At 41.4% G+C, this 25,670-nt stretch overlaps 1 protein-coding gene across 4 annotated transcripts in view; it reads right to left on the bottom strand.

Moving 5' to 3' along the window:
* CCSER1 (coiled-coil serine rich protein 1) overlaps positions 1 to 25,670 on the bottom strand; it is a 1,413,620-nt gene that overhangs the window by 1,165,915 nt on the left and 222,035 nt on the right. For all 4 annotated transcript variants that reach the window (XM_063917302.1, XM_063917330.1, XM_063917310.1 and 1 more), the window contains exon 3: positions 15,748 to 15,935. In XM_063917302.1, the coding sequence (XP_063773372.1) occupies positions 15,748 to 15,935 (188 nt within the window). The remainder of the gene's footprint in view (positions 1 to 15,747; positions 15,936 to 25,670) is intronic.

Below are 25,670 nucleotides of genomic sequence, written 5' to 3'. Positions count from 1 at the left end.
ATTTCTTGTCACTCATTCTTCTGCCTATTTTGCGCTGGGAAATACCCCCTTTTTTTCACACTTTCTGTATTTATAGTGGAATTAGGTAGTGATTCCACAATTTTCCATAGCAGCATTTGAAGTAGAAGTGGGTGTACTGTCTCCATTAGCACAGTGTCAAAACCTTCTGTCCATGCAAACATCCTGCCAAATAAATTCATATTACGTAGTAAATGTAGGCACCTTGTGACTGTAGTTCTCACTCACACAGTCTTCTGTACAGTCTGACATGGCTAATCAATATCCTCTGCACACATATTATTTGCCTGTTATATATTATTGCTGTAATTATTTTCTACTCCCCATGCCATCAGCAGAGTAATAAACACTTTGGCAATGCAATGCGGAACTTTCTATGGAGTGAAACAGTCATCACTTACATTGCCTGTGTACATATCTTGTTCCTCAGATACCCACTATACCACTGGAAAAATAGTATTCCTTTCCAAACAAATCTGATAGCACAACCTTTGAAATGTCACCAGGTTATTGCAGATGTCAAAATGTCATAGCTCAGATTGGGTCTATTCACAGCACATAGGAGTAGAACGTGTTATCATGGATTCACAATCTCCCTGACACTCATGCCCCGACTCTCTCTCTATTCTCAGGCAACACATGCATAATTTATAAACTGGCATCATGAAAAAGACTGTCTGCTGAAAGGAGTTGTATGTTCTGCTAAATATCAAATGCAACAAAAGGTACTATCGCTCAAAGAGTGTTTTGTACAATCTATCAAACTGAAACTTGCTTATCTTATTTTCTGTCAAGTAGATGCAAAAGAAACGCCAGAGATTTACCAATATCATATAGGATGTTTGTCTACTATTTATTGCCGTTGCTATACACTTTAAATGGACATGATCATGAAAACATTTTTTTTAAAGTTCTATGATTTTATATATAGTTTTCTAGTAATCAATGTTACATGTAAATGTACCATCTCAACCTCTTTAATCACATTTGAATATCTAATGGTATCCCTTTCGGCTCTTTTTCAGCCCCAATTATTTGACTATGACTGGTCATTGATGATTAAGGGTAATGTCACACAAGTGATTAATAGGCAGGCTAACTCGATAAAAGTTACAAAACCCACAGAGAAAGTATTAACGCACTAGGTTAAATTTATTGTATTTTGCCCTCTTAATCCATATAAAATGACTTGATACAATTGTTGATACTCATTTTATAATACTTTTAATGGAGCACATTTTGCATTTCTAGTAGAATTGCTGCAGGTAAGCATATTTTTAGAAGTGCTTCAACCAAAGTAATAAAAAACTACACAAAGGGAATGTCTTGGTGTTTCTTCACTCTAATAATTAATTTCAGCCCTAAATGTGATAAAACTGAGAAGTATATAGAGAAAAACAGACATGTTTAAATTAATAAAGAGTTGGGTACGAAACCCCAGCAGTTGAAAACTCGACAGTCAGAAGGATGACAGTGGGATCCCAACGGCCAGAATCCCAACACATCCTAGTAAGTATTTTTTACCCTACTCCTACCCCTAATCCCTGCCATAAACCTAAACCAACTCTCCTGCAGCCTAACCATAACCTCCCCCTCCCCCAGCCTAACACCAACCTCCTCCTCAAACAGCCTAACCCTAACTCCCCCGCAGCCTAGCCCTAACCCTCCCCCAGTGCCTAACCCTAATGCCAACCCATGTACTTACCCGTGGGATGTGTCAGGAGTCTGGCAGTTGGGATCCCACTGTTGATCTTCTGATTGTTGGAATCACAATTGCTGGTATTTTGACTGCTTCCCTTTTTTACTACTTTACCTGAACACTATAAAGAGCATCTGGGCAACCAGCAAGACTAAACACATATTTATTTTACATGGGTGTCATGACCCAGCCAGTCGATTCTCCAGATACGTCAATCTGAGAATTGCCACCAGTGACTTATGGTTTCCACAGCACATGTGGTTAATAAAAATCTGGTAACTGACACCAGCAAAAGAACCGCAAAATATGAACGTATGGACCCCAGACAGTTTTTGTAGTTATCTGTATCCAGAATTATTAATTGCACACTCACTTAAACTTTGTTAGTAACTTTGGCCGCAGAGGCTCGTAGATTCACCAAGAGACATGGAGAATACGCTAAAGTTAATAATATTTTAATTCATACAATATAATCCAAGGTTTGATTATAAAAAAAAGATTATAAATGGACAGGAAATACAGTACATATAAATCTCAGAAAAACAAAAAGGAATGGAAGACCATTATCTCCACCTCTGACTTTGAAGGCATCAATTATTCTCCCAGGTCTATTCATACATAAGGTTACACATGCTATTGACCCTTGTAGATGTAATAAAACCATTTCTTTACATATTCTGATACTAGAAACAATTCTGAAATTGCTGTGCTGCATGTCATTGTCACATCTCCATCACAATGGCTATTTCCAATGGTCAAGCAGTCGGTGTGCACTTTGAAATGCTGGCAAAAAAGGTAAATGGTGCACTATAGAAGCATTGCAGGTTTGCATCATTTCCAGTTAGTATGTGGCCCTTAATATATTCCTTTTTCATATGGAGTTCATATGCCTTATTTGCATAGACATCAGATGGAAATCACATGAATGTGAACAAGCGCTTAGAGTTGCATACTTTTTCTATGTAAAATGAAAGAGGTTATTCCCTATCATCAACATTTAAACATATGCTGAACTGAAACTACTTTTAAAATGGCTCCAAAGTAGCATGAGTATCTTTAGAATTGCACCTCTGTGTAGGTGAATTCAATCTAGACATGGACCTAAACTGGACTTGCTGTAACTGTTCTACAAATAGCTGGAGCCTATAGCTCTGCCCATTTGAAGAACTACATTTAGTGTAATTGCCAGACACACTCTAGCCACTCCCCATTTCCAAGCATAAGTCAAGCTTAAACCATAAATCTTAAGTGTATTGTTGTTTGACCTTATTTTGTATACTAGTACTTTGGATCCGTCATTCTCGGTGTCACTAGCTATTGTGCCAGGTGCTGCAAGGGTTTCCTTTGTCTTCTCTATTCCTCACCTCTCTGCCTTGCTTCCCTGTTTCTATCTCTCTCTCCCATGTACAAATGTTGCACATCAAATTGATCAGTCTAAGCTAGCAATGTAGTTTTGTCACTTCTATGGTGTGTGTGTTAATTATTAGAATAAGATGCACATTTTGGGTGTGCCCCGGCACAATGAGAGGGGTACAGTATTTGGCGAGATTGAAGCAACAGTAAGAAAATGATACACCTATAGGAATTCAGAACCATTTATGTCTATAGCTCTGTATCACTGGAGCACAACATCTAACAAGTACACTACGCTGTGACATAGTATTGGATCCCTAAAAAGGCTGTTCACATTAGAATGTGCTAAATATTGGGGGAAATGTAATAGGGTGTGAGAATCAGAAAGTGAGAGATTTTGGTAAAATTCTCCTGTTTTTTTAAAGTGGCAATCATTCACATGGCAAAACATGCCACTTTAAAAAAACAGTAGAATTTTACCAAAATCTCTTACTTTCTGATTCTCACACCCTGTTACATTTCCCCCACTGTATCTGACCCCAAAACATATTCTGTGACCCCCAGCTGGATTATTACCCCACAGGTTACAGATCTGTGGACTGTATAACAGACCAAAATCAGTAAAGTGATAAGATTAGTAGTGTTACAAGCAAGTCAGCTAGACGATATAGTTACTGTTTATCACAAGGCTGAAAACAGAAGCTGTAGTTATTAATGTTTATTCAGGCTTCACAGTTTACAGCAGTCTTACACACAACTGTAGCCCCTCAAGTCTAATTGTGTGGCTCTCATAACAAACTATTGTATTTAAGAAAAACTGTAGATGTACAGGTTGCCAGAGTCAGGTGTGATTATCCTATTTTATAATTCATATAAAAATGCTGTGATGCTTCAAAAATAGTCAAGGTGCTTTTCTAGGCATTTAACCAGAAAGACATATGACATACAGCTTCATTATGCTGACCAGCAGTAAAAGTAACAGATACAGCAGACTATTACCAGTGCCTGTCCGTCTATGTACAGCAGAGTATAAATTACAGGTAAATAGTTACCGTACTCCGGTGTGAAAAAATAGACATGTTCTGTAAAAAAAATCAAGATACATAGGTGATACAGGGGTATATCAATGGATACAGTCAGGGGTGCCAAGAGCCTGACAGGCCCCGGTGATGGGTGGGAGGGGGGGGGGAACTGCAGCAACACAGGTGGGCGCCAGTCCTCTATGCAGTGGTCGGTGAATGGCAGGCGGCATCAACGGAGGAGGGGGAGAAGGAAGCAGCGCTCCCCCCACACATAACGCAAGGGGAGAGAGGACTGATTGACCTCTGCCTCTCCCCCCACCGTATGCCATGTGCTGTGCTGGGGAGAGAGGTTGCTGCAGCAGTTAGTCCTCTCTTTCCCTTGCACACAAAATCTCTGCAATGGGAGGAGGGGTTGGGGGCGTGAGTGGGACCCTCCCATCAGGCCCGGGCCTGGGTAAACAGTACCCTCTCCCCCTTCCGGCACTGGTTGCAGTGGAACCCTAATACTGTATAATTTCTCATTGCTGTCTAAAAGAAATTCACTTTTGGGGGTATTTAACAAAAACCTTTTGCAGGGACAGAGGCTACAGTGCTGAGCCTGTCCTGGTGAAGAGTTTGCCATCCTTGCTGGCTCTAACACAGAGCATGTGCAGCCATGTGTTTGCACATGCACCGTATCATTCTGCGACAGATGTGAGGAGCCACTCCCCTGCAATGCTCTTCAGTTAACGCATCAGAAGATGGCATCAGCTATTCGGGCCATGATCCCACCAGATACAGTAAAGGTGCCCGTATATGAGCAATTCACAGATTCTGAGCTTTTGGTTCCCCAATTTAAAATATTCCTTAATCCACCAATCTGTGCCCATGCAGTACAGATATTTGTCAGTGCTTTGCAGATCATTTTCAGCAAATACAGATCTGAAAAAAACTTGAAAGGCTCATCAGTTTACTAGTAGAGGTCTACAGATCTGCTGATTGTTATCACACACTAGCAATCTACAGCCTCAATGATCTGTGCAATTTAGTTTGTTGGAAAAAACAGATTTCCCAATCCCAATCACTTTTTGGTTGGAATCTGTGATTGTGTACTTGTTTAGACAAACATCTGCAAAATGCCAAATTGCCCCAATTCATTGCTGACGTATAGGAGACAGCAGATTTCTCTCTTATCTCCTGCTTTAAGCCTTGGTGAGATACGTATGCCAGGTGGTAATAAATAGACCCAATGATTAATGCCCCCTTTGTATATCCCCTCTTACAATAATAAAACGTGTGATGGGAAATACTGGCATACATCACAAGATAGAGGGCAGCTCACTGTAATAATGCAAGTGTCACAAGTGCTAATAACATTCGGATATATAGTACAGAGATTTCCATGCCTTAATAGGTTACTGAACAATGACATTGTATTTACTTTGGCATTTGCATAGAAGCTGTTGTTCTTTATTCTGAGCTATTTTATAATTGTAGCTCTCCTAGCCCTGAATCACTTTATACCCTTTAAGATTCCAGCATTTCACAATGCTATAAATATGCCATGAAGAGGTCTTATACATTGATTCATCTATTCATTTTAAATGAAATGACTTTATTATTAAGATCTATGTTAATGGAACAATTGTATCAGTAAATTCCACGGATAGCTTTCGAAACCCAGAATAGTTCATGCTTAGATCTTTTGGATCATATCCCCTTCCTTCCATACAGCAGTATCAGTTGAGCAATCTATTAGTTTCATTCAATGCGATTTGTTTTAAATTAACTCCATGGCCAAGTCAAGTGAAAATGGATGAAATCTAGGGGCTGTTAGTAAGACTGGCTTGAAAGTGACGCTGTCAGGTTTATTTCATGTGAAACATGAACTGTGAAACTGAACTTTTAAAAGCATGCCACTATGGGACATTCGCTAAGAAGGCTGAACGTTGTTAGTGCAGTGGAAACCATGCCAACAGAATTAACATCTTTGTCCGGGAGGCTGCCAAGTTCTATCACTAGGTGAACAAGATTTACACCTAAAACATCAGATAGACATGATAAAGAAGACATCTTAAGACAGGAAAAAATAGTTATGTACTGTGAAAGATAAATGAATAAACAAGAATCCTGTATCATTTTAATAAAACCACATTTCAGACAGCTGCCTTTGTAAGACAAAGTGGTTTTGGAAAAAATCTATATTTTTCAAAATCAGATCCAAACAAACTGTTCCTAAACAAAATAAAATCTGCCATCATTTATTTTCACAAGGTATTTACTTTGACAACTAAAAAACAGATAGAAGGAAAAAGGTAATTTTATAGTGAGCAGAATGGAGCTGCAGGGATATGCTGACATCTAGTGGTAGCTTGTACACATTGCACATTGTGGGGGGGAAAAAACAGTATTTTTGTTTAAAACTGCCTATTAAGCTGTTCTATTTTTTAAAGTATCTTATGGTAGGTCTCATATAATGAAAAGACCATTACCATCGCTAGAAATATACCCCGTCGTCTGTACATAGATCGGCCACGACAGTTACCTACAATAAACACATCTTTAGACTATGCAAGCTGTTATTTTTCAAGTACAGTAGTGTTATGCTAAAAGTGTAAAGGATCAGCCGCATTCATTAACTAAGTTCTATTAGGAAGAAGTTACACAAATGTAATTCACACTCACACCACTTTCACACATAAACCCCGGCTTTAATCCTTCTCGGACTCAGGAGACTGAGCACAGGTTGAAAGCAGCGCAACGATCAGGTCAGAAGTGCACATGCCCCGGCGCCGCAGTGCACTGGTGCATGGCGGGAGGAGGCAGCACAGCGGCGTTTGGCCACCGTTTTTTTTGGACCCGGTCCGGACAATACAGGCGTGGCCGGACCGTGCTGGGGGCAGGTCACAGTGGCTGCGTGACGTCACACACAGCCGCTGCGACCCGGGCAGCGACGAGTAGCTCCCGGCCAGCACGCAAAAGCTATGCTGGCCGGGAGCTATTCCTGAAGTGCAAAAGCATCGTCGATGTGCGATGCTTTTGTACTTCTGAGGAAGAAGGGGGGCCTGACATGCGGGGCACACTAGCCCTGTGCTGGGCATCCCCCCGCATGTCAGTGTGCCTGATTGTAGCCCTGCACAATTTTGCAAGGCTACGATCAGGTCTGAATTAGGCCCATAGCCAAGATCCCGATCAAGTGGTAAGCCCTAGCGAAAACCTAAATCCAAAGGCTAGGAGTGAAAGGGAAATAAGGGAAATGTTTATTAAAGAGGAAAAGACAGGTGTATTGCCAGTGTAAACGGTGTAAATCGGGCAATCATTTAAAAAAAAAATATTTTTTTTTTTACGCATTTCATTTTATTTTTTACAATTTTATATTTTTTGTTTTACAAAGTGGACCTGAGACCCAAAACCTTGGCCTTCCAGTTAGAATGTGCATGCATGTGAACTACAGTAGCTAGCTAGCTAGGTCATAACCCCTCAGAATGGCCCAGAAAAGTAAATCCATTAACCCTTAACCCTTACCCCTCCTGTCCAGTATTTCTGAGGCAAGATTTTATTTAGAAATTGAGGCAACAAAAAATATATAAATCAGCCACATAATAATAATAATAATAATAATAATAATAATAATAATAATAATAATAATAATAAAAAACAGACCACAAAATATTAAAAGAACTATAAAAGTATTAAACATTTCCTTAAGGGAAACATAAAGATATTAGATGTTACCTAAAGCTTGTAAGAGGTGTAAAGGTACTAAGTGCCATGTGTTTGGTTGCCCTAAATAACCTCACAAATGCAGATGCAGCCATGCTCATTTTACAGTGATGGGGCATGTTGCATCACTGCCGTGTTGCAGCAAAGATTAGCATGGTTACATCTGTACATTGGGGGTAATTCCAAGTTGATCGCAGCAGGAAATTTTTTAGCAGTTGGGCAAAACCATGTGCACAGCAGGGGGGCAGATATAACATGTGCAGAGAGAGATAGATTTGGGTGTGGTGAGTTCAATCTGCAATCTAAATTGCAGTGTAAAAATAAAGCAGCCAGTATTTACCCTGCACAGAAACAAAATAACCCACCCAAATCTAACTCTCTCTGCACATGTTATATCTGCCTCCCCTGCAGTGCACATGGTTTTGCCCAACTGCTAAAAAATTTCCTGCTGCGATCAACTTGGAATTACCCCCAATGTTTTAGAAAATGTGCTCAGGTATTTTAAGCAGTAGAACATAAAAATTCCCTCAGAATCATAATGTTTAACACTGATGCTCTCAGTTTCTCCTAAAACAGCCTTTCAAGCTATAAACATTATCTAGTCTTACAAATCATAAATCAATAATAAAGACCCAATTACATATTGATTACAATCTATAAACATATCACTCCAACGTAGATTCAGGTAACATGAGTTACTACAGACTCTATTGCAGTAAGTGCTCTTACATCTTTAAATATTTATTAGGAGCTCGAGGTTGATATTAGGCCACGTTCAGCCTCTGGCAAGGCTCATATTTAAATTCACATAGAGGTCACTCAACGGCAGCTATCACTGAATAAAAAGTCTGTAAGTGGTAGTCAAACATTAATGAATATGAATGGCAGCTATAAATAAATTTCTGCTAGATAATTCCTCGCTTTATCAACAGGCATAACAGCTCCAATGCAGCAAAAACACTTGCCAAGACGTAGGAGGTTGTTTTTCCCTTCAGTGTTACAAGGAAAATATATCCACATTAATATATTGTATATTTCTCAGCTGAAATATTTTAATGCAAAGAGAACTTTTCATCTCCCCAGAATTATCTTAATAATTATTAGTAATAAGATCTAGCTGTCAGCTTTCCCAGAAAATGTGAAGAATATAGATATAGGTCCTATGAGCGGTGCGTAGTAGGAGCAGCTTGATTGTGTAAACAACACCCAGAGGTAACTCTCGCAAATACCTCCACCCAAAGGGTTAAACAATTGCAGAAAAAAATTGGTGTTTTAATACATACAACCATGCGCATCAAGGTAGGGATAACTTTTTCTGGACCCACTGTCACATGTATTGTCGTCTCAGAATGGGTATCCCGTAGTAACCAGAGAGAAGGAAACAAATAAAGTGCATATAGTGAAGCACTGTTGGTACTGGTTTAAAAATGAATGAAGGTGCATGGGATATAACACAGATAAAAAACCATTTAATATCCAAACATCAAACATATAACATGAATAGCAGCATTAATAGTAGGCAAAGATATCCCGACGAAAAGTCCAATCAAATGTAATTACCAACAGTAGATGGAGGCAACAACATAAAACATATTTAGCAGCATCAATGGTAGTCAAAAAAGTGTCCAGACAGGGGATCCAATATAATCTAATTACCAGCAGCAGGTAGGGGTATGATCATATCAACTAGGTAAGTCCTCAGAAACTGCAAGGAACTTCTCACCGCTTCCCCTGGTCCTTAGTGTTGGATCTCCCGGTTCGGTCTCAGATGAGGTTAAGCCAACACGTTTCTACCCATATTCATCGGGTCTTTCTCAAGGCTGTGTAATAGTATCTACTAAGGATCCCCTGTCTGGACACTTTTTTGACTACCATTGATGCTGCTAAATATGTTTTATGTTGTTGCCTCCATCTACTGTTGGTAATTACATTTGATTGGACTTTTCGTCGGGATATCTTTGCCTACTATTAATGCTGCTATTCATGTTATATGTTTGATGTTTGGATATTAAATGGTTTTTTATCTGTGTTATATCCCATGCACCTTCATTCATTTTTAAACCAGTACCAACAGTGCTTCACTATATGCACTTTATTTGTTTCCTTCTCTCTGGTTACTACGGGATACCCATTCTGAGACGACAATACATGTGACAGTGGGTCCAGAAAAAGTTATCCCTACCTTGATGCGCATGGTTGTATGTATTAAAACACCAATTTTTTTCTGCAATTCCCAGAAAATGTGGCAGTGTCTCCCATCTTGCTGTCTCCCACTTATAGGAGGTCATTCCGAGTCGTTCGCTCGGAAAATTTCTTCGCATCGCAGTGATTTTCCGCTTAGTGCGCATGCGTAATGTCCGCACTGCGACTGCGCCAAGTAATTTTGCAATGAAGATAGTTTTTTTACTCACGGCTTTTTCTTCGCTCCGGCGATTGTAATGTGATTGACAGGAAATGGGTGTTACTGGGCGGAAACAGGCCGTTTTATGGGCGTGTGGGAAAAAACGCTACCGTTTCCGGAAAAAACGCGGGAGTGGCTGGAGAAACGGAGGAGTGTCTGGGCGAACGCTGGGAGTGTTTGTGACGTCAACCCAGGAACGACAAGCACTGAACTGATCGCAGATGCCGAGTAAGTCTGAAGCTACTCTGAAACTGCTAAGAAGTTTGTAATCGCAATATTGCGAATACATCGTTCGCATTTTTAAGAAGCTAAGATTCACTCCCAGTAGGCGGCGGCTTAGCGTGTGCAATACTGCTAAAATCGCCTTGCGAGCGAACAACTCGGAATGAGGGCCATAGAAAACAAACTCCTTACATATTTAGGCCCCATCCCCTCATGGTTTGCCACAATTCGTGGGGACCCATCCCCTCATGGTTTGCCACAATTCGTGGGGATATGGGGGTTGGGCTTGTCATATAGACACCCCCCCCCCACACACACACACACACACACACACACACACACACACACACACACACACACTCTACAGTCAATGGGCCTAATTCAGACCTGATCGCAGCAGCAAATTTGTTAGCAGTTGGGCAAAACCATGTGCACTGCATGGGGGGAAGATGTAACATGTGCATAGAGGGTTAGATTTGAGTGGCGTGTGTTGAAACTGAAATCTAAATTGCAGTGTAAAAATAAAGCAGCCAGTATTTACCCTGCACAGAAACAAAATAACCCACCCAAATATAACTCTCTCTGCAAATGTTATATCTGCCCCCCCTGCAGAGCACATGGTTTTGCCCAACTGCTAACAAATTTGCTACTGCGATCAACTCTGAATTACCCCCAATGTGCGGGGAGAATCGGTACGTGACTGGGGGAATTTCTAGGTACTCAGAATCTCGCTTCCATGCACTTGTGGGCTCAATCATACCTTTGGGCAAAATTATTCTTTGGGAACTTCATAGAACTTTACAATGATTGGCTTTTAAATTTTGCATTAGTTGATACTGATGGCACCGAGCAATGTCAATCAAAAGCTTGAATGTCATCCTCTTTACCACATATGAAAATCGATCAGTTTAAATTACATGCGTTAACCCCCTCCATGCAACAAATGGATATTTTATTTACCTCATGGCAGACTTTTGCCCACCTTCAGCAACAGATACTGTATACATACATTACATCATATACTTGAGTTTTGGTAGATCCTGTAGGGAACGTCTAAGTGGCATGTGCAGGGGATGTGGTGAAGCAATTCACATCATCATAATGTAGGAGGAGGGGTCATGATGACATCATTCACAGTAAATTGCACCATCAAGACCCTTTTCCACTGACTTTACTAGGGTGGAATTCCTTACTCTGCAGGCAGTCTGGGAGAACTCCTTGAAATTTGATGAGTGGCATTACATCAATCACACTAGTCAACCAATCACTTACAAACATTTATAGTCATTCAACTTAATGAATCTCAAGGGAAACAACTAAATGGCTACAGTAACTACAAAGTACTAGGCATCACCAAAGTCAGAAGGTGATAGAATATCATCTATATGCAGAGCCGGATTAACGGCGGGGCAGAAGGGGCGGTCGTCCTGGGGCCCCCACACACTGTCCTCACAACTGCAAAAAAACATCGGAGTAGGAGTACAGGACAGCATTTACCTGTCTCCTCTCCATCCTCCTTAACAGCTGAGACGTTCCATTACAGCTGATGCCGCCGAGGAGCTTCACTCACTGCAGTGTGAAGTCTCGCGAGATTTGACATTATCTCGTGAGACTGCTGTGAGTGAAGCTCCTCGGCGGCTGCAGCAGTAAAGGAACATCTCAGCTGCCGAGGAGGACGGAGAGGAGACAAATGCTGTACTCCTACTCCGATGTTTTTTTTGCAGTTGTGAGGACAGTGTGTGGGGGCCCCACAAATTTGTTGCCCAGGGGCCCCCACATACCTTAATCCGGCCCTGTCTATATGGGATGCAGTTCTGTGACCAGCCTCCCCCTACATCCCGCGCATTACAATTCCGATACTCGGCACGCCGACTGGCAGGGACTATCCCCACGACACCCATGGAGTGGGAATAGAACCTGTGGCTTGTTACGCTCAACCCCCCCCCCCCTCCCACTGGTCACGCATACCCAACACCATACATATTGTCCAAGAGTCAGTTTATTGTCATATAGGGTATTCATACAGCCATCAAATTAAGTCTACCTGAAATAAATCAACTCTATTTTAATGCACAGAGTCTGGTGTACATATAGTGTCGGACTGGGGCATGGAGGGCCCACTGGGGGAATGCAGTGGTAGAGGCTTATGCTTAGGGGTGTGGCCAGCTGCCACAGAGGCTTGGCTAACTATGGTCTGGGCCCCATGATAAATATATATAGTAAATACTGCTAGTGCATGCATGATAATGTACCAGATTAATAACTGCAATGCACTGTAGGTAATATGTATAATGTACAATTCAAGTGCACAGTCTGGAACCTGATCCCTAGAAGGCCCCAGGCAGTCGGGCCCACCGGTGGTTTCATAACAAACCGGAATGCAAAACACAGTTTAAGAGTTTTCTAACACAAAAGATTTTTTTTCATTCCATCTCAGATCCAGTTTTCTAATCAAAACAGTGACCTGTGGTTTATACACGACAGCAGGCATCTGCGCTGTGAGAGACTGGTAAACACAGCTAATTATTTACACAAATGGCTGAATGATAATAATGTCCCATTTACCACAGCCACCAGCCAGGTTTTGCCCTGCTTATGCACGCTTGTGACGCTGTAATGCCAAATGATGCTGCCAAATGATGTTATTTCCTTAATACTAGTACACATTAGAACATTTTGAAAAATCTATTCAGCTATGTACTTAGAGGTATAACAGTTGAAATCTCTGGCTGTGGAATGGAGGTTAATATGCTATGCAATTGGGAAACATGCACAGCTGTGACTTGAAATGTTTCCCCACAATTATGCCAATTAATTATACAGGAATATAAACTAAAACTGATTCTGGAGTGAGTTGGTAACAAACTAAAACCAGTTATTTATCAAGAGTATATTATTTATTTGTTATTAGTGAATACATTGAACATTCTAGTTAAGATAATAAATTAATATAAATGAAACGTATTTTGCAAAGCCATTTAATGTTGCTTGTGCAACACACTATGGGCCTAATTCAGGCCTGATCGCAGCAGCAAATTTGTTAGGTAATGGGCAAAACCATAGGTGTCATTCAGACCTGATTGCTGGGCAGCATTTTTTGCTGTCCTTCGTTCAGATAGTCACCGCCTACAGAGGGAGTGTATTTTTGCCGTGCAAGTGTGCGATCGCAATCGCACTTACTCTTCCAGTGCGATTGAATCCTGCTGATCGGGGCCGGAGCTGACGTCAGAAACGCTTGAGAACGCCTGCCTTGTTCCGAACACTCCCTGAAAACGGTCAGTTGCCACCCACAAATGGCCTCTTCCTGTCAATCACCTTGCATACGCCCGTGCGAATTGATCCTTCGCACCATCCTATCGCTGACTGCCGATGTACGTTGTAGCTGTGCAATGCGCCTGCGCATTGTGGTGCATACGTATGCGCAGTTCTGATCTTATCGTCTGCTGTGCGAAAACGCACAGCAGTGATCAGATTTGAATGAACATGCAGAGAGAGTTAGAGTTGGGTGGGGTGTGTTCAAACTGAAATCTAAATTGCAGTGTAAAAAAAAAGCAGACAGTATTTTCCCTGCACAGAAACAATATAACCCACCCAAATCTAACTCTCTCTGCACATGTTACATCTGCCACACCTGCACTGCACATTGGCCCTCATTCCGAGTTGTTCGCTCGTTCTTTTTCATCGCATCGCAGCGATTTTCCGCAAACTGCGCATGCGCAATGTTCGCACTGCGGCTGCGCCAAGTAAATTTACTAAGAAGTTTGGTATTTTACTCACGGCATTACGAGGTTTTTTCTTCGTTCTGGTGATCGGAGTGTGATTGACAGGAAGTGGGTGTTTCTGGGCGGAAACTGGCCGTTTTATGGGAGTGTGTGAAAAAACGCTGCCGTTTCTGGAAAAAACGCGGGAGTGGCTGGAGAAACGGGGGAGTGTCTGGGTGAACGCTGGGTGTGTTTGTGACGTCAAACCAGGAACGAAACTGACTGAACTGATCGCAGTGGCAGAGTAAGTGTCGAGCTACTCAGAAACTGCTTAGAAATTTCTATTCGCAATTTTGAGAATCTTTCGTTCGCAAATTTGCTAAGCTAAGATTCACTCCCAGTAGGCGGCGGCTTAGCGTGTGCAATGCTGCTAAAAGCAGCTTGCGAGCAAACAATTTGGAATGAGGGCCATGATTTTGCCCATTAGCTAACAAATTTGCTGCTGCGATCAGGTCTGAATTAGACCCTATATTTGGAATGGAATAAAAATTTATGAAGTTCACTGAATAATAGAGAGGATTTAACCAAAGGTAGTTAAGGCCAAGGTTTATCATGTGGAGATCTGAGCACAAATATTAAGCTCATTTCTCAGGTAGACGGACAGATACTGTAAATTACCAATAGTCATTTGTCAGGTACATTGTGGAATTATTAAGTGCAGCTGTTTTCACATGGCAACAGAGACAAAGGGCAAGACTGAGAAAGCGGTGGCATTTGCAAACAATGCAGTGGGTTTCACCTAGTAATGTAAAGTGACATTAATATTAGATGCAAAACTTTCCTGGTTTTACATTTAACATTAGTGCTATTTTAAATTTGAACTTCTAACACGCTTAAATCTAGCCCTACATCTCGTTCTAAATGAATGGAGTATAAATCAAATCAATATAATTTGCAAACCATCATACTTTACCCGGTTTTTAGTCCGCAATCAAACAGTGTAATGTAGAGCGTTCTAGTACAGCGGTATACCATACTCTCCTACTGTCCCGGAATGGCCGGAAGGCTCCCGAAACTGGGGCAAGTCTCCCGGAGCTGGCCCAAACCCACCACCCAGCTGCCCCTTTTCCGAGGTCCTGCGGCTCATGATGCAATTTACGTTGAATCACTTCATCGTAGTCATGCCCCCTGCTGTACAACACTGGCATGGCCATGATGACACAATCATGGACACCACCTCGTATACTGCATCACCCCCCCCCCCACACACACACACACACACTCACAAATTGCCCCCTTTGCCTTGCCACCCCCACATACAGCCTCCTGCTTGTCGACTTGGCTGTCCCTTCCCAGAGATATGGGGTATAGTCAGCTCATGGAATTAGCAAAAATTGTAGTATATCATATTTGTGGTTAGAAAGGTCCATTTCATTAAAACACAAAAATAGAAACAAATTTACATAGTTCAACATTGTTACACTGAAATATTTTGGTTTGAATTGCAAATAGAATAAATAAATACATGAAATGCTAATGAAAACTGTAACAGCCATTCTGTTATGAAGATGGAATGTTATAGATCAGAGACAAGGAGGTAATGCTGCTAAAAGGAAATGTTTCACTTACCATGCTATTCATTTTGGAAGAAGTGGATATAGTTCTCTGTTTTCTGAAATGAGTAAATTCTTCTGTGTTTCCTTCCTTTGGTTTAAAAGTAATTCTGCTGCCTCCTGCTGTGCCCTCTGAGGATGAACGCAAGCGCCTCTCTGCGTAGCGCCCATCTCGGTATGGGCTGAAACTACTGGCATAGTTAACTGCAAACACACAAATAGTAACTACAGTAAGAGTTTGCTTAAATATACATGGAAATATGTTTTAGTGCCACCATATTCTTACATCAGATCATTTTTGCCTCACTATCACAGTATTTTCTAAGCTGTCTGACTATAAAGACACAAACCTATAACAAGAGACATGCACATGCTTCTTAATTCTCTGAGGCCTACTGTATGTACTAAAGTTGAGTACACACTGATCAATATGTAATCTGATCCAGCGGATCGGACCGGCATATCACTCCCATTGGCGCATATTGGGCAGTGTGTATACTCGATATGCGGGGTCATGCAGTCACAGTTGTCTGAGTTAGGAAATATACGAAGTTCGGAAATTACAAAGTTAGGAAAATTTTAAAATAACAGTTAAACCAACAGTTATTCTACATATATCTCACTGAATCAGCTTTCTGTATCTTTTCATCTCACAGGTATGTGATTTCTCATTGATGATCCCTGCATCTCTGTGCATTAAGACACATACACCCTCAGCTCTGTATTCAATGTATGTGATTTCTCATTGACATCCTGCAAACTACAACTCCTAATCTGAATTCACACTAATGTATAATATACTGTAGCAGTGTATGTAAATGTATTTGTATAATATTAGTACTTGTTTGTAGCTGATATTATCTCTTCTGAAGATGTTCAGTGGAGTGTGGTTTATTGAGCATACATGGACTGGTGTTTACTTAACACAGGATAATTTAAGTCTTCTGATTAGATGTCCAATTGGCTTTAGGTGAAGCCTTTGTTAATTAGACCTAGTATATGTTTGCATCCAGTTATGGGGCAGTTGTCCGAGTTTGGAAATATACAAAGTTTGGAAATTACAAAGTTAGGAAAATTGAAAAATAACAGTTAAACCAACAGTTAAACAAACATTGAAAAACATTGGAAGCCAGGTAATTTCAACATTTAACTTGCATTTTCCTTATGCACTCTCTATACTTCTATTTAAAAAAAACACAGTGTACCACAAACTGTTTTTCCTAATAACACTTCACGGTATCCTCTATAAAATGGCACCATCCTTCACTATTCCTGATATTCGTCGCTCTGTACACACTGCAGCCTCATTATTCTACTCCCCTCTTATTAACACTCATGAGCTTTTAACCTATCTATGTACACTAACTGCAACATCGTCAACCTGTCACCATAAGAAACTTTCACACACCTCCCCCAACTATACCTAACTCTCTCTTCTTCTGCTTCTACTAGCTGGTGACATATCCCTAAATCCAGATCCCATCCACATACCACGCTTACATTCAGCTGATTCACAATAGAATATAAATCCAACAAACCTTATAAACATCACATGTCTTCCATCTCCCTCCACGTCACTAAAACATGCTTTATGGAATGCACCAAATTGCTCCAAATTGCACCAAAATGCTCTGTTTGCAACAAATTAACATCTATTCATGACCTTTTCATTTAAAAAAAACTTAATATGCTAGCTATAACAGAAACATGGGCTCCCCTACAGCACTGTCACATAGTGGCCTCCACTTCACCCCCCCCCCCCCCCCCCAGGCCTGGTAATGTTAAAGGAGGTGGGGTTGGAATATTACTGTCCAAATCTTACACACACTGTTTTGTCCTCTCCCAATGGACTGACTCCATCAGGAGGGCCACTGCCTTGATCTTGTATTCCCCAGACTATGCTGTTTCTGAACTCACTAACACTCCCTTTCCTCTCTCAGATCACAACCTTATCACCTGCATGATCTCCTCCATTAATTCAAACTCATTGTCCCTGAAGTCTACCAAGCCGCCTCTAACCTGCAGAAATATTAACGCTATTAATTTTCAACAACTATCTACCTCACTGCAACCACTGCTCTCACCAATTTCTACATTCACCTCTCATGAGACTGTTGTATCACACCTTAACCAAACTCTAGAACCAGCACTCGATGAAGTGGCTCTGGCTACCCATCACATTCCACGTAGCCTTAGATGTTAACCGTGGCACTCTAAATACACAAGACACCTACGAAAACTCTCTTGTAAAGTAGAGCGCCAGTGGCGTAAATCTCATAATTCAAGTGATTTTCTCACATATAAGACCGTGTACCACTCTTATCGTAATGCTCTGGACACTGCCAAACAAACATATTTCCAATCTCTCATCTCTGCTCAAGCCTGTAACCCCAAGCGACTTTTTGATACATTTAACTCACTTCTTGTCCCTCCCTCACCCAATCCACCAGCCACTATCAGTGCACAAGATCTTGCTTCCTATTTCAGAGACAAGATCCGGAATGAAATGGTATGCTCTTCCACAGCCAGTGACCTACTCAATTCCCTTCCTGAACCCTCTAACACCTTCTCCTCATTTAAACCTACAAATGAAGATGAAGTATCTGCGCTCTTCTCATCTGCCTACTCTACTACCTCTTCCCTTGATTCTATACCCTCACAAATTAGTAAAGTTCTGTCTGCTGTGCTCATCCCACACTTAACTAAAATCTGTAATCTCTCTCTGTCTATTGGTATCTTTCTTTCTCTGTACAAGCATGCAGTGATTACTCCCATTCTGAAAAAACAAAACTCTGACCCTAATGTTCTCTCAAATTACCGTCCCATCTCTCAGTTCCCATGCCCCTCCAAGCTACTTGAGAGACTTGCGCTGGCTGAACCAATTAATTTTGTATAAAATAAAATAATAATAAACGTAAGATCACACACATTTCTACTCCAGGCTCTTCTGAGAAATATACCCTTAAATCTTTCATGAATTGTGATTCCAAATTCGTGATATATGTGTTAACCTGTGGGTGTGGCCTGAATTATGTAGGCAGGACCACGAGAGCGATACATACACGTTTCATGGAACATCGCCGAAACATAATACGTAAACTGGAGGCACACAGTGTTTCACGACATTATTTAGAGAAACATGAAAGTAATCCAGCCTGTCTTTCTATCATTTGCCTTGAACATATTACACCAACAGATAGAGGAGGTGATAGGTTCAATCAACTATGCCGTAGGGAAGTCTTCTGGATGCTTAAATATAATTCGTTACATGCAGATGGACTAAACGAAGCCATTGAATTGAACTCTGTCATCTAGGGGTATATGGAATTTTTCCAATATTGTGACATATGTATTTTGATTTTAGTGCCATCATTTACATATATGTTTTTTCATGATAACATTACTAATATTAGGCGTGTCATATGATTATATATTTCCCCTTTTGGGTATTTGGTAGATCAACTTGAAACGATGGAGACCTCTTCCAGAGGATGCGTGCAGATGCACAGATTTCCATACAAAATGAATAAATTAAAATGAAAATAATTAAGGAATAATAACAATATATATTACTTTGTACAAACTGGAGTAACATCTATGGATAATTGTATGTAGACTATAGACTAGGTGATTCGAATTCATTCATGCATCTAATCTTATTTAACCATAATGGTAGTCAAAATATCTAACTCCATGTGGATTTATAATGTTATATACAGGAGGAAGAAAACTATGTCTATATCTGCTTAAAGTAAAGGGAATCTGATAATTGATGAGTTCTCAATGTTTATTCACCTACATTTTATGCAACACTGTCTCTTATATTGATAAGAAAACACATCTCCAATAATAGAGTATAATCTCAACCTGTAAAACCCTAACAAAGGACTGATAAGCTAGCCCTGCCGAACGAGTTTCCATGACAACTATGGAGTACGGAGACTGCTATGAGGGAAGCCCGGGGCGGGTCTAGTATTCCACTAGGAGACCCTTTAGATTTCCGGGTCCTCGCTTTGAAGGGTAGCTCACAGTGCGGAGAACGTGCTCACGTGACGAACTGGGTGACGACGCACGTCACGTCACGTGGGCGACCCGTCAGGTGGTGTAGGCCGACCTATGGGACGGAAGATTGCCGAGGTCCTTTTAGGAGTGAGATTGTACTTTGGAGGAAGGTGTTATAGGAACACGGTCATGTGTTGGAGACCACGTGACCATTGAGACACATTTACTGACCAATGGGACTGCCTTTTTTGCCGATCACGTGACGAGGCACGTCACATGATCGGCACTATCTTATATTTCCTTTTGTATAAATGGGGTAATAATACTCGTTTTTAAATAAAATACATCTTATAAATAGACACTAAGATTGTGCTTTGTATTGTTAGTTTTTTATATTGTTATTTTGGATGGTTTGCCCTTATGTATTAGCAATGACCCAAACAGCTGGTGCTTATCAATTTATTAGGAAGGGTATAAATAGAGTACCCCATGCTTATGGATTTTATGCTCCTGAGGAAGCTGGATTATACCAGTGAAACGCGTTGAGCTTACTTCACTCATCTGGACTTCACTCTCCAACCGGCCCGCAAAGCCTTTGTCATCCTTCGGTACATTTTGGACTTCTCTCCCCTCACTGGACCCATTCATCAAACCGGTCTGATCCACCCCTACAGCTATAAAATGGACTTGTTCCAACGCTGATGCTTACCAACGTGGGGATCTGGTAATTATTTACCTATTACAGTGAATGCACAAGGAGAGGGTGTCCTAGCCTTTAGGAATGGACAATTTCAATATAGGAGAATGTGAAACCCATGAAATTTTATCCAGATAAGACATTACTAAGTTTTATCGCCACCTTGTGGCAACAGGAATTCCTTCTTTTTAGAATTGTTTACATGTGATATGTTAATAAATTGTTACTTTTTTACATAGAGCAAACCATCCTTATTATTTTATTTAATACAAAATTAATTGGTTCAGCCAGCGCTGGTATACATTTTCTTTCTACTGTTTAGTTTTGAGGAACTGACCTTCCTCCTACCTGCTGCTGTTGGTTGCGCACCTGCTTATTTATTATTTGTACTTGAGAGACTTGCCTACACTCGCCTCACACACTTTCTTAACTCGCACAGTTTACTGGACCCACTTCAGTCAGGATTTTGTGCCCAACACTCCACAGAGACAGCACTGACTAAGGTAGTGAATGATCTGGTCACTGCTAAATCTAAAGGCCAATACTCACTACTTATTCTCCTTGATCTCTCTGCTGCTTTTGACACTGTTGACCACTCTCTTCTCATACAAACACAATCCATAGGTCTTCAGGACACAGCCCTTTCTTGGTTCTCAACCTACTTATCTAATCACTCCTTCAGTGTTTGTTTCTCTGATTCCACCTCCTTTTCACTACCTCTTTCAGTTGGAGTACCTCAAGGCTCAGTCTTAGGTCCTCTGCTTTTCTCTATATATACATCTCTTGGCAAACAAATCAACTCTTTCAGATTTCAGTACCATCTGTATGCAGATGATACTCAAATCTACCTGTCCTCCCCTGATTTGTCACCATCTGTATTGGGCCGTGTCACTGAATGCCTTTCTGCCATTTCATCTTGGATGACATCTCGCCACCTCAAACTTAATATTTCCAAAACAGAATTAATTATATTTCCATCGGCCAATAGTAGTTACCAACCTGATATCTCTATCACTGTTGATAACTCAGCAATCATCCCTACCCCTCAAGCTCACTGCCGAGGTGTCATTCTTGACTCTGAACTGTCCTTTGTTCCCCACTTTCAATCTGTCTCAAGATTATGTTACATACATCTAAGAAACATATCCAAAATATGACCATATCTTACACAAGACACAGCAAAAACTCTAATCCCTGCTCTCATTATCTCCCGCATTGATTATTGTAATAGCCACCTGACTGGTCTTCCCAAACATACAGACCTGATCGTTGCTGCAACTTTGTTAGGAGTTGTGCAAAACCATGTGAATTGCAGGTGGGGCAGATATAACGTGCAGAGAGAGTTAGATTTGGGTGCGTTACATTGTTTATGTGCAGGGTAAATACTGTCTGATTTATTGGCTGATTTATTTTTACACTGAAATTTAGATTTCAGTTTGAACACACCCCACCCAAATCGTACTCTCTCTGCACATGTTATATCTGCCCCCCCTGCAGTGCACATGGGGGGTCATTCCGAGTTGATAGGAGCTGTGCTAAATTTAGCACAGCTACGATCAGGCACTCAGACATGCGGGGGGACGCCCAGCACAGGGCCACCCCCCCCCCCCCGCAGAAGTGCAAAGGCATCGCACAGCGCTCCCTGGCACAGGTATCCCCGGCCCGCAGCAGCTGCCTATGACGTCACACAGCTGCTGTGGGCTGCTCCCCGAACGGTTCGGCCACATCTGCGTTGGCCGGGCCAGACCGCACCCATGAAACGGCGGCCAAACGCCGACGTTCCGCCTGCTCCTGCTCAGCGACCGCCTCTGCCTGTCAATCAGGCAGAGGCGATCGCATCCCAGCTATGGCCTTCGGCCGTCTGGCATGCGCCTGTGCACTACGGTGCCGGCCATGCGCAGTGGGTACCCGTTCGCTCGGCTGAGATAAAAAGCAGCGAGCAAACAGGTCAGAATGACCCCCATGGTTTTGCCCAACTGCTAACAAATTTGCAGCAGTGATCAGGTCTGAATTAGGCACATAGGCTTTCACCATTACAATCCATTTTGAATGCAGCTGCAAGGCTAATCTTCCTCACTAGACGTTCATCGTTTGCAGATCCACTCTGTCAGTCCCTCCATTGGTTACCAGTATTCTACCGTATTAAATATAAAAAACTTTTACTTACATACAAGTCTATTAACAAAACTGCACCAACATACATCTCTTCACTCATCTCAAAATATGTCCCTACCAGACCTCTCCGCTCTGCACAAGATCTGCGTCTCTCATCCACACGCAATACTTGTTCACACTCAAAATTACAGGACATTATCCGTGCTTCACCCAGTCTGTGTAATGCCATCCCACTCACCTCTAGTCTCCAAACCTTTAAATGTTCCCTGAAAGCTCACCTCTTAAGACAAGCATATCAAATTCCAGACCAACCCACATAACCTTCAATGCTTCCCTATCTAATCACATCCTCTCTGTAAAGTACACATAACATCACATATCTTGTCTTTCTTTACTCTCACACCCTCTTGACCCTTGGCCAACATTGCTGGGTGATCATACCATACAACCCATTAAGAACCTAGCAACCTGGTGGACCTTTATGCAATAAGTATCATCTATCCTTGTGTATCAATACCTATTTTCCTATAGATTGTAAGCTTGCGAGCAGGGCCTTCCTACCTCTATGTCTGTCTGGTTTTACCCAGTTTGTTCTATTACTGTTGTTCTAATTGTAAAGTGCAACGGAATATGCTGCGCTATATAAGAAACGGTTAATAAATAAATAATAAATAAACATTAAAAAATGCTTTTAAGTTTACATAAACTTAATGTATGAATGTATGAGTATAACACATAAGCTAAAACAGGATATTAGAAATTCAGACTAACCATCACAAAAGAAAATAAACTACCTTGCAACCTATTGGTATTTTTAAGACACCTATAGCGGTTTTTAGAAAGCAATAAAGTAAATAGGGAGTGGCATGGATGACTAGGATCAGCAATGATCTTATTAATTTTTAATAAGCTTCTCCTAGCAAAAATGTCCTCTATCTAGAATAGATTGACCAATGGTTCTCAGCTGCAGTTCCCATTGGTTCAGAGACTCTCGATAAAAAATTGTGAGATTGAGCCTTGGTAAGTCCACCGCCCGTAGTCTCAGAAAAAAAAAGACATTTGTGTGCCTTCCCAACCACAAATAAAATGTGTGAAGACTATAATAAACTGTCAGTAAGACTGACTGTAAAAAAATTAAAATCACTAACCATCTCCACCTCTTTGTCATTTACATATAACGATGGTGAGATAGTTTACCCAGATCTCCTAAAATCTATCACTACCTCCCCCCACAGGAAATTATCCTCTCCACACATAACAAAGAGCTCCACCTCTGTCCTATAACTAATTTCATTCCCACCAGTAATCAGGCTCACTATTGAAGTGATATCTGTAAACATTTATAGCCAATTTAATAATTAAAAAACACAAAATCTGAATTTTTTTAATTTTCATTATGTATACATATTTACTAAATAGAACAGCTTTAACTCCTTCAGTGGTATGCACGGAAATCTTCCATCGCTGTCAGCGATGGCCACCTCGGAAGATTTCCGTGCATACTACTAGTACTGGCTGATTTCCCGGGCACCATGCACGCTGCATAAGCTATTATGGAGTTGAGCCCGCCCCCTGAACTGCTATTGGTCGGGGGATGGCCTTAACTGTATAATAGTGTATGCTTATTCCTGGGCGCCGTGCACACTGCACAGCTGTTTCCAGAGTATCAGCCAGTAATTACCAATGACGCTGGCGATTCCCATGGGTGTTCCTGTGTGGGCGATCACCCCCCTTCACCTCCCCACCGGCACTTTAGCCCCTGCATCCCTGTACTGAAAAACTCACCATTGGTAGGTGTGTATTTTTTAAATTAAAACCCACTGTGTAAGGGTTTTTGCAATTAGCAATGACGCTGGCGATACCCGCGGGTGTTCCCCCGCAGGCAATAGCCCCCCTGCACTCCCCCCCTGTACTTTAACCCCTGCACTCCCTAAATTTAAAAACACACCATGCGAGATGTGTATTTTTTAATAAAACCCACCACTGAAGAGGTTAAGGGGTAGTATGTGCATATCCTACCCATTTACACTCCATTCAAGATAGCATATGATACAGTACAGTGGAAATATTTTGCAGTTACTGGTACATTTCTGGATGACAGTACCAACACAAGAATCTAAGTGCCGCCCCCAAACAAGTGCCGCCCCTAGGCACGTGCCTCATGTGCCTAATCGTAAATGCACCACTGCTCAGTGGATCTATTTGCTCTAAATGCAAACTGATAGCAATCAAAGCCCACCAGAACACCATTCTTAAGGTGCCTCAGAGTCATTCCCTCAAAACACTTCATAACTAACAAAGTGCAAGCAGTGAGAAAAGCGTTCAGACTGTGGTTCTGGGGACAGCTACTCTTCTTAGAATATTTCTACTTAGTCTACTTAGAATTTAATATGCTGTACTACCCTTTGATTTAAATGCGCTATCCCATCATCTTAACAGGGAAAGAACTTCACTATTCACCCAAGGTTTCTCATTTGTAAAACCCCAAATTGACTTTTCAGAGTTTAGGGGGTAATTCCAAGTTGATCGCAGCAGGAAATTTTTTAGCAGTTGGTCAAAACCATGTGCACTGCAGGGGGGCAGATATAACGTGCAGAGAGAGTTGGATTTGGGTGGGTTATTTTGTTTCTGTGCAGGGTAAATACTGGCTGCTTTATTTTTACACTGCAATTTAGATTGCAGATTGAACACACAACACCCAAATCTAACTCTCTCTGCACATGTTATATCTGCTCCCCCTGCACTGCACATGGGTGGTCATTCCGAGTTGTTCGCTCGCAAGCTGCTTTTAGCAGCTTTGCACGCGCTAAGCCGCCGCCTACTGGGAGTGAATCTTAGCTTATCAAATTTGCGAACGAAAGATTTGCAATATTGCGAAAAGACTTCTCTGTGCAGTTTCTGAGTAGCTCGAGACTTACTCTTCCAGTGCGATCAGTTCAGTGCTTGTTGTTCCTGGTTTGACGTCACAAACACACCCAGCGTTCGCCCAGACACTCCTCCGTTTCTCCAGCCACTCCCGCGTTTTTCCCAGAAACGGTAGCGTTTTTTCACACACACACATAAAACGGCCAGTTTCCGCCCAGAAACACCCACTTCCTGTCAATCACATTACGATCACCAGAACG

Source organism: Pseudophryne corroboree, chromosome 1, assembly GCF_028390025.1.
Source record: "Pseudophryne corroboree isolate aPseCor3 chromosome 1, aPseCor3.hap2, whole genome shotgun sequence".
NCBI classification, from domain to species: Eukaryota; Metazoa; Chordata; class Amphibia; order Anura; family Myobatrachidae; genus Pseudophryne; species Pseudophryne corroboree.
Note: the sequence above shows the minus strand (reverse complement) of the source record. Positions and strands in the feature narration are given on the sequence as shown.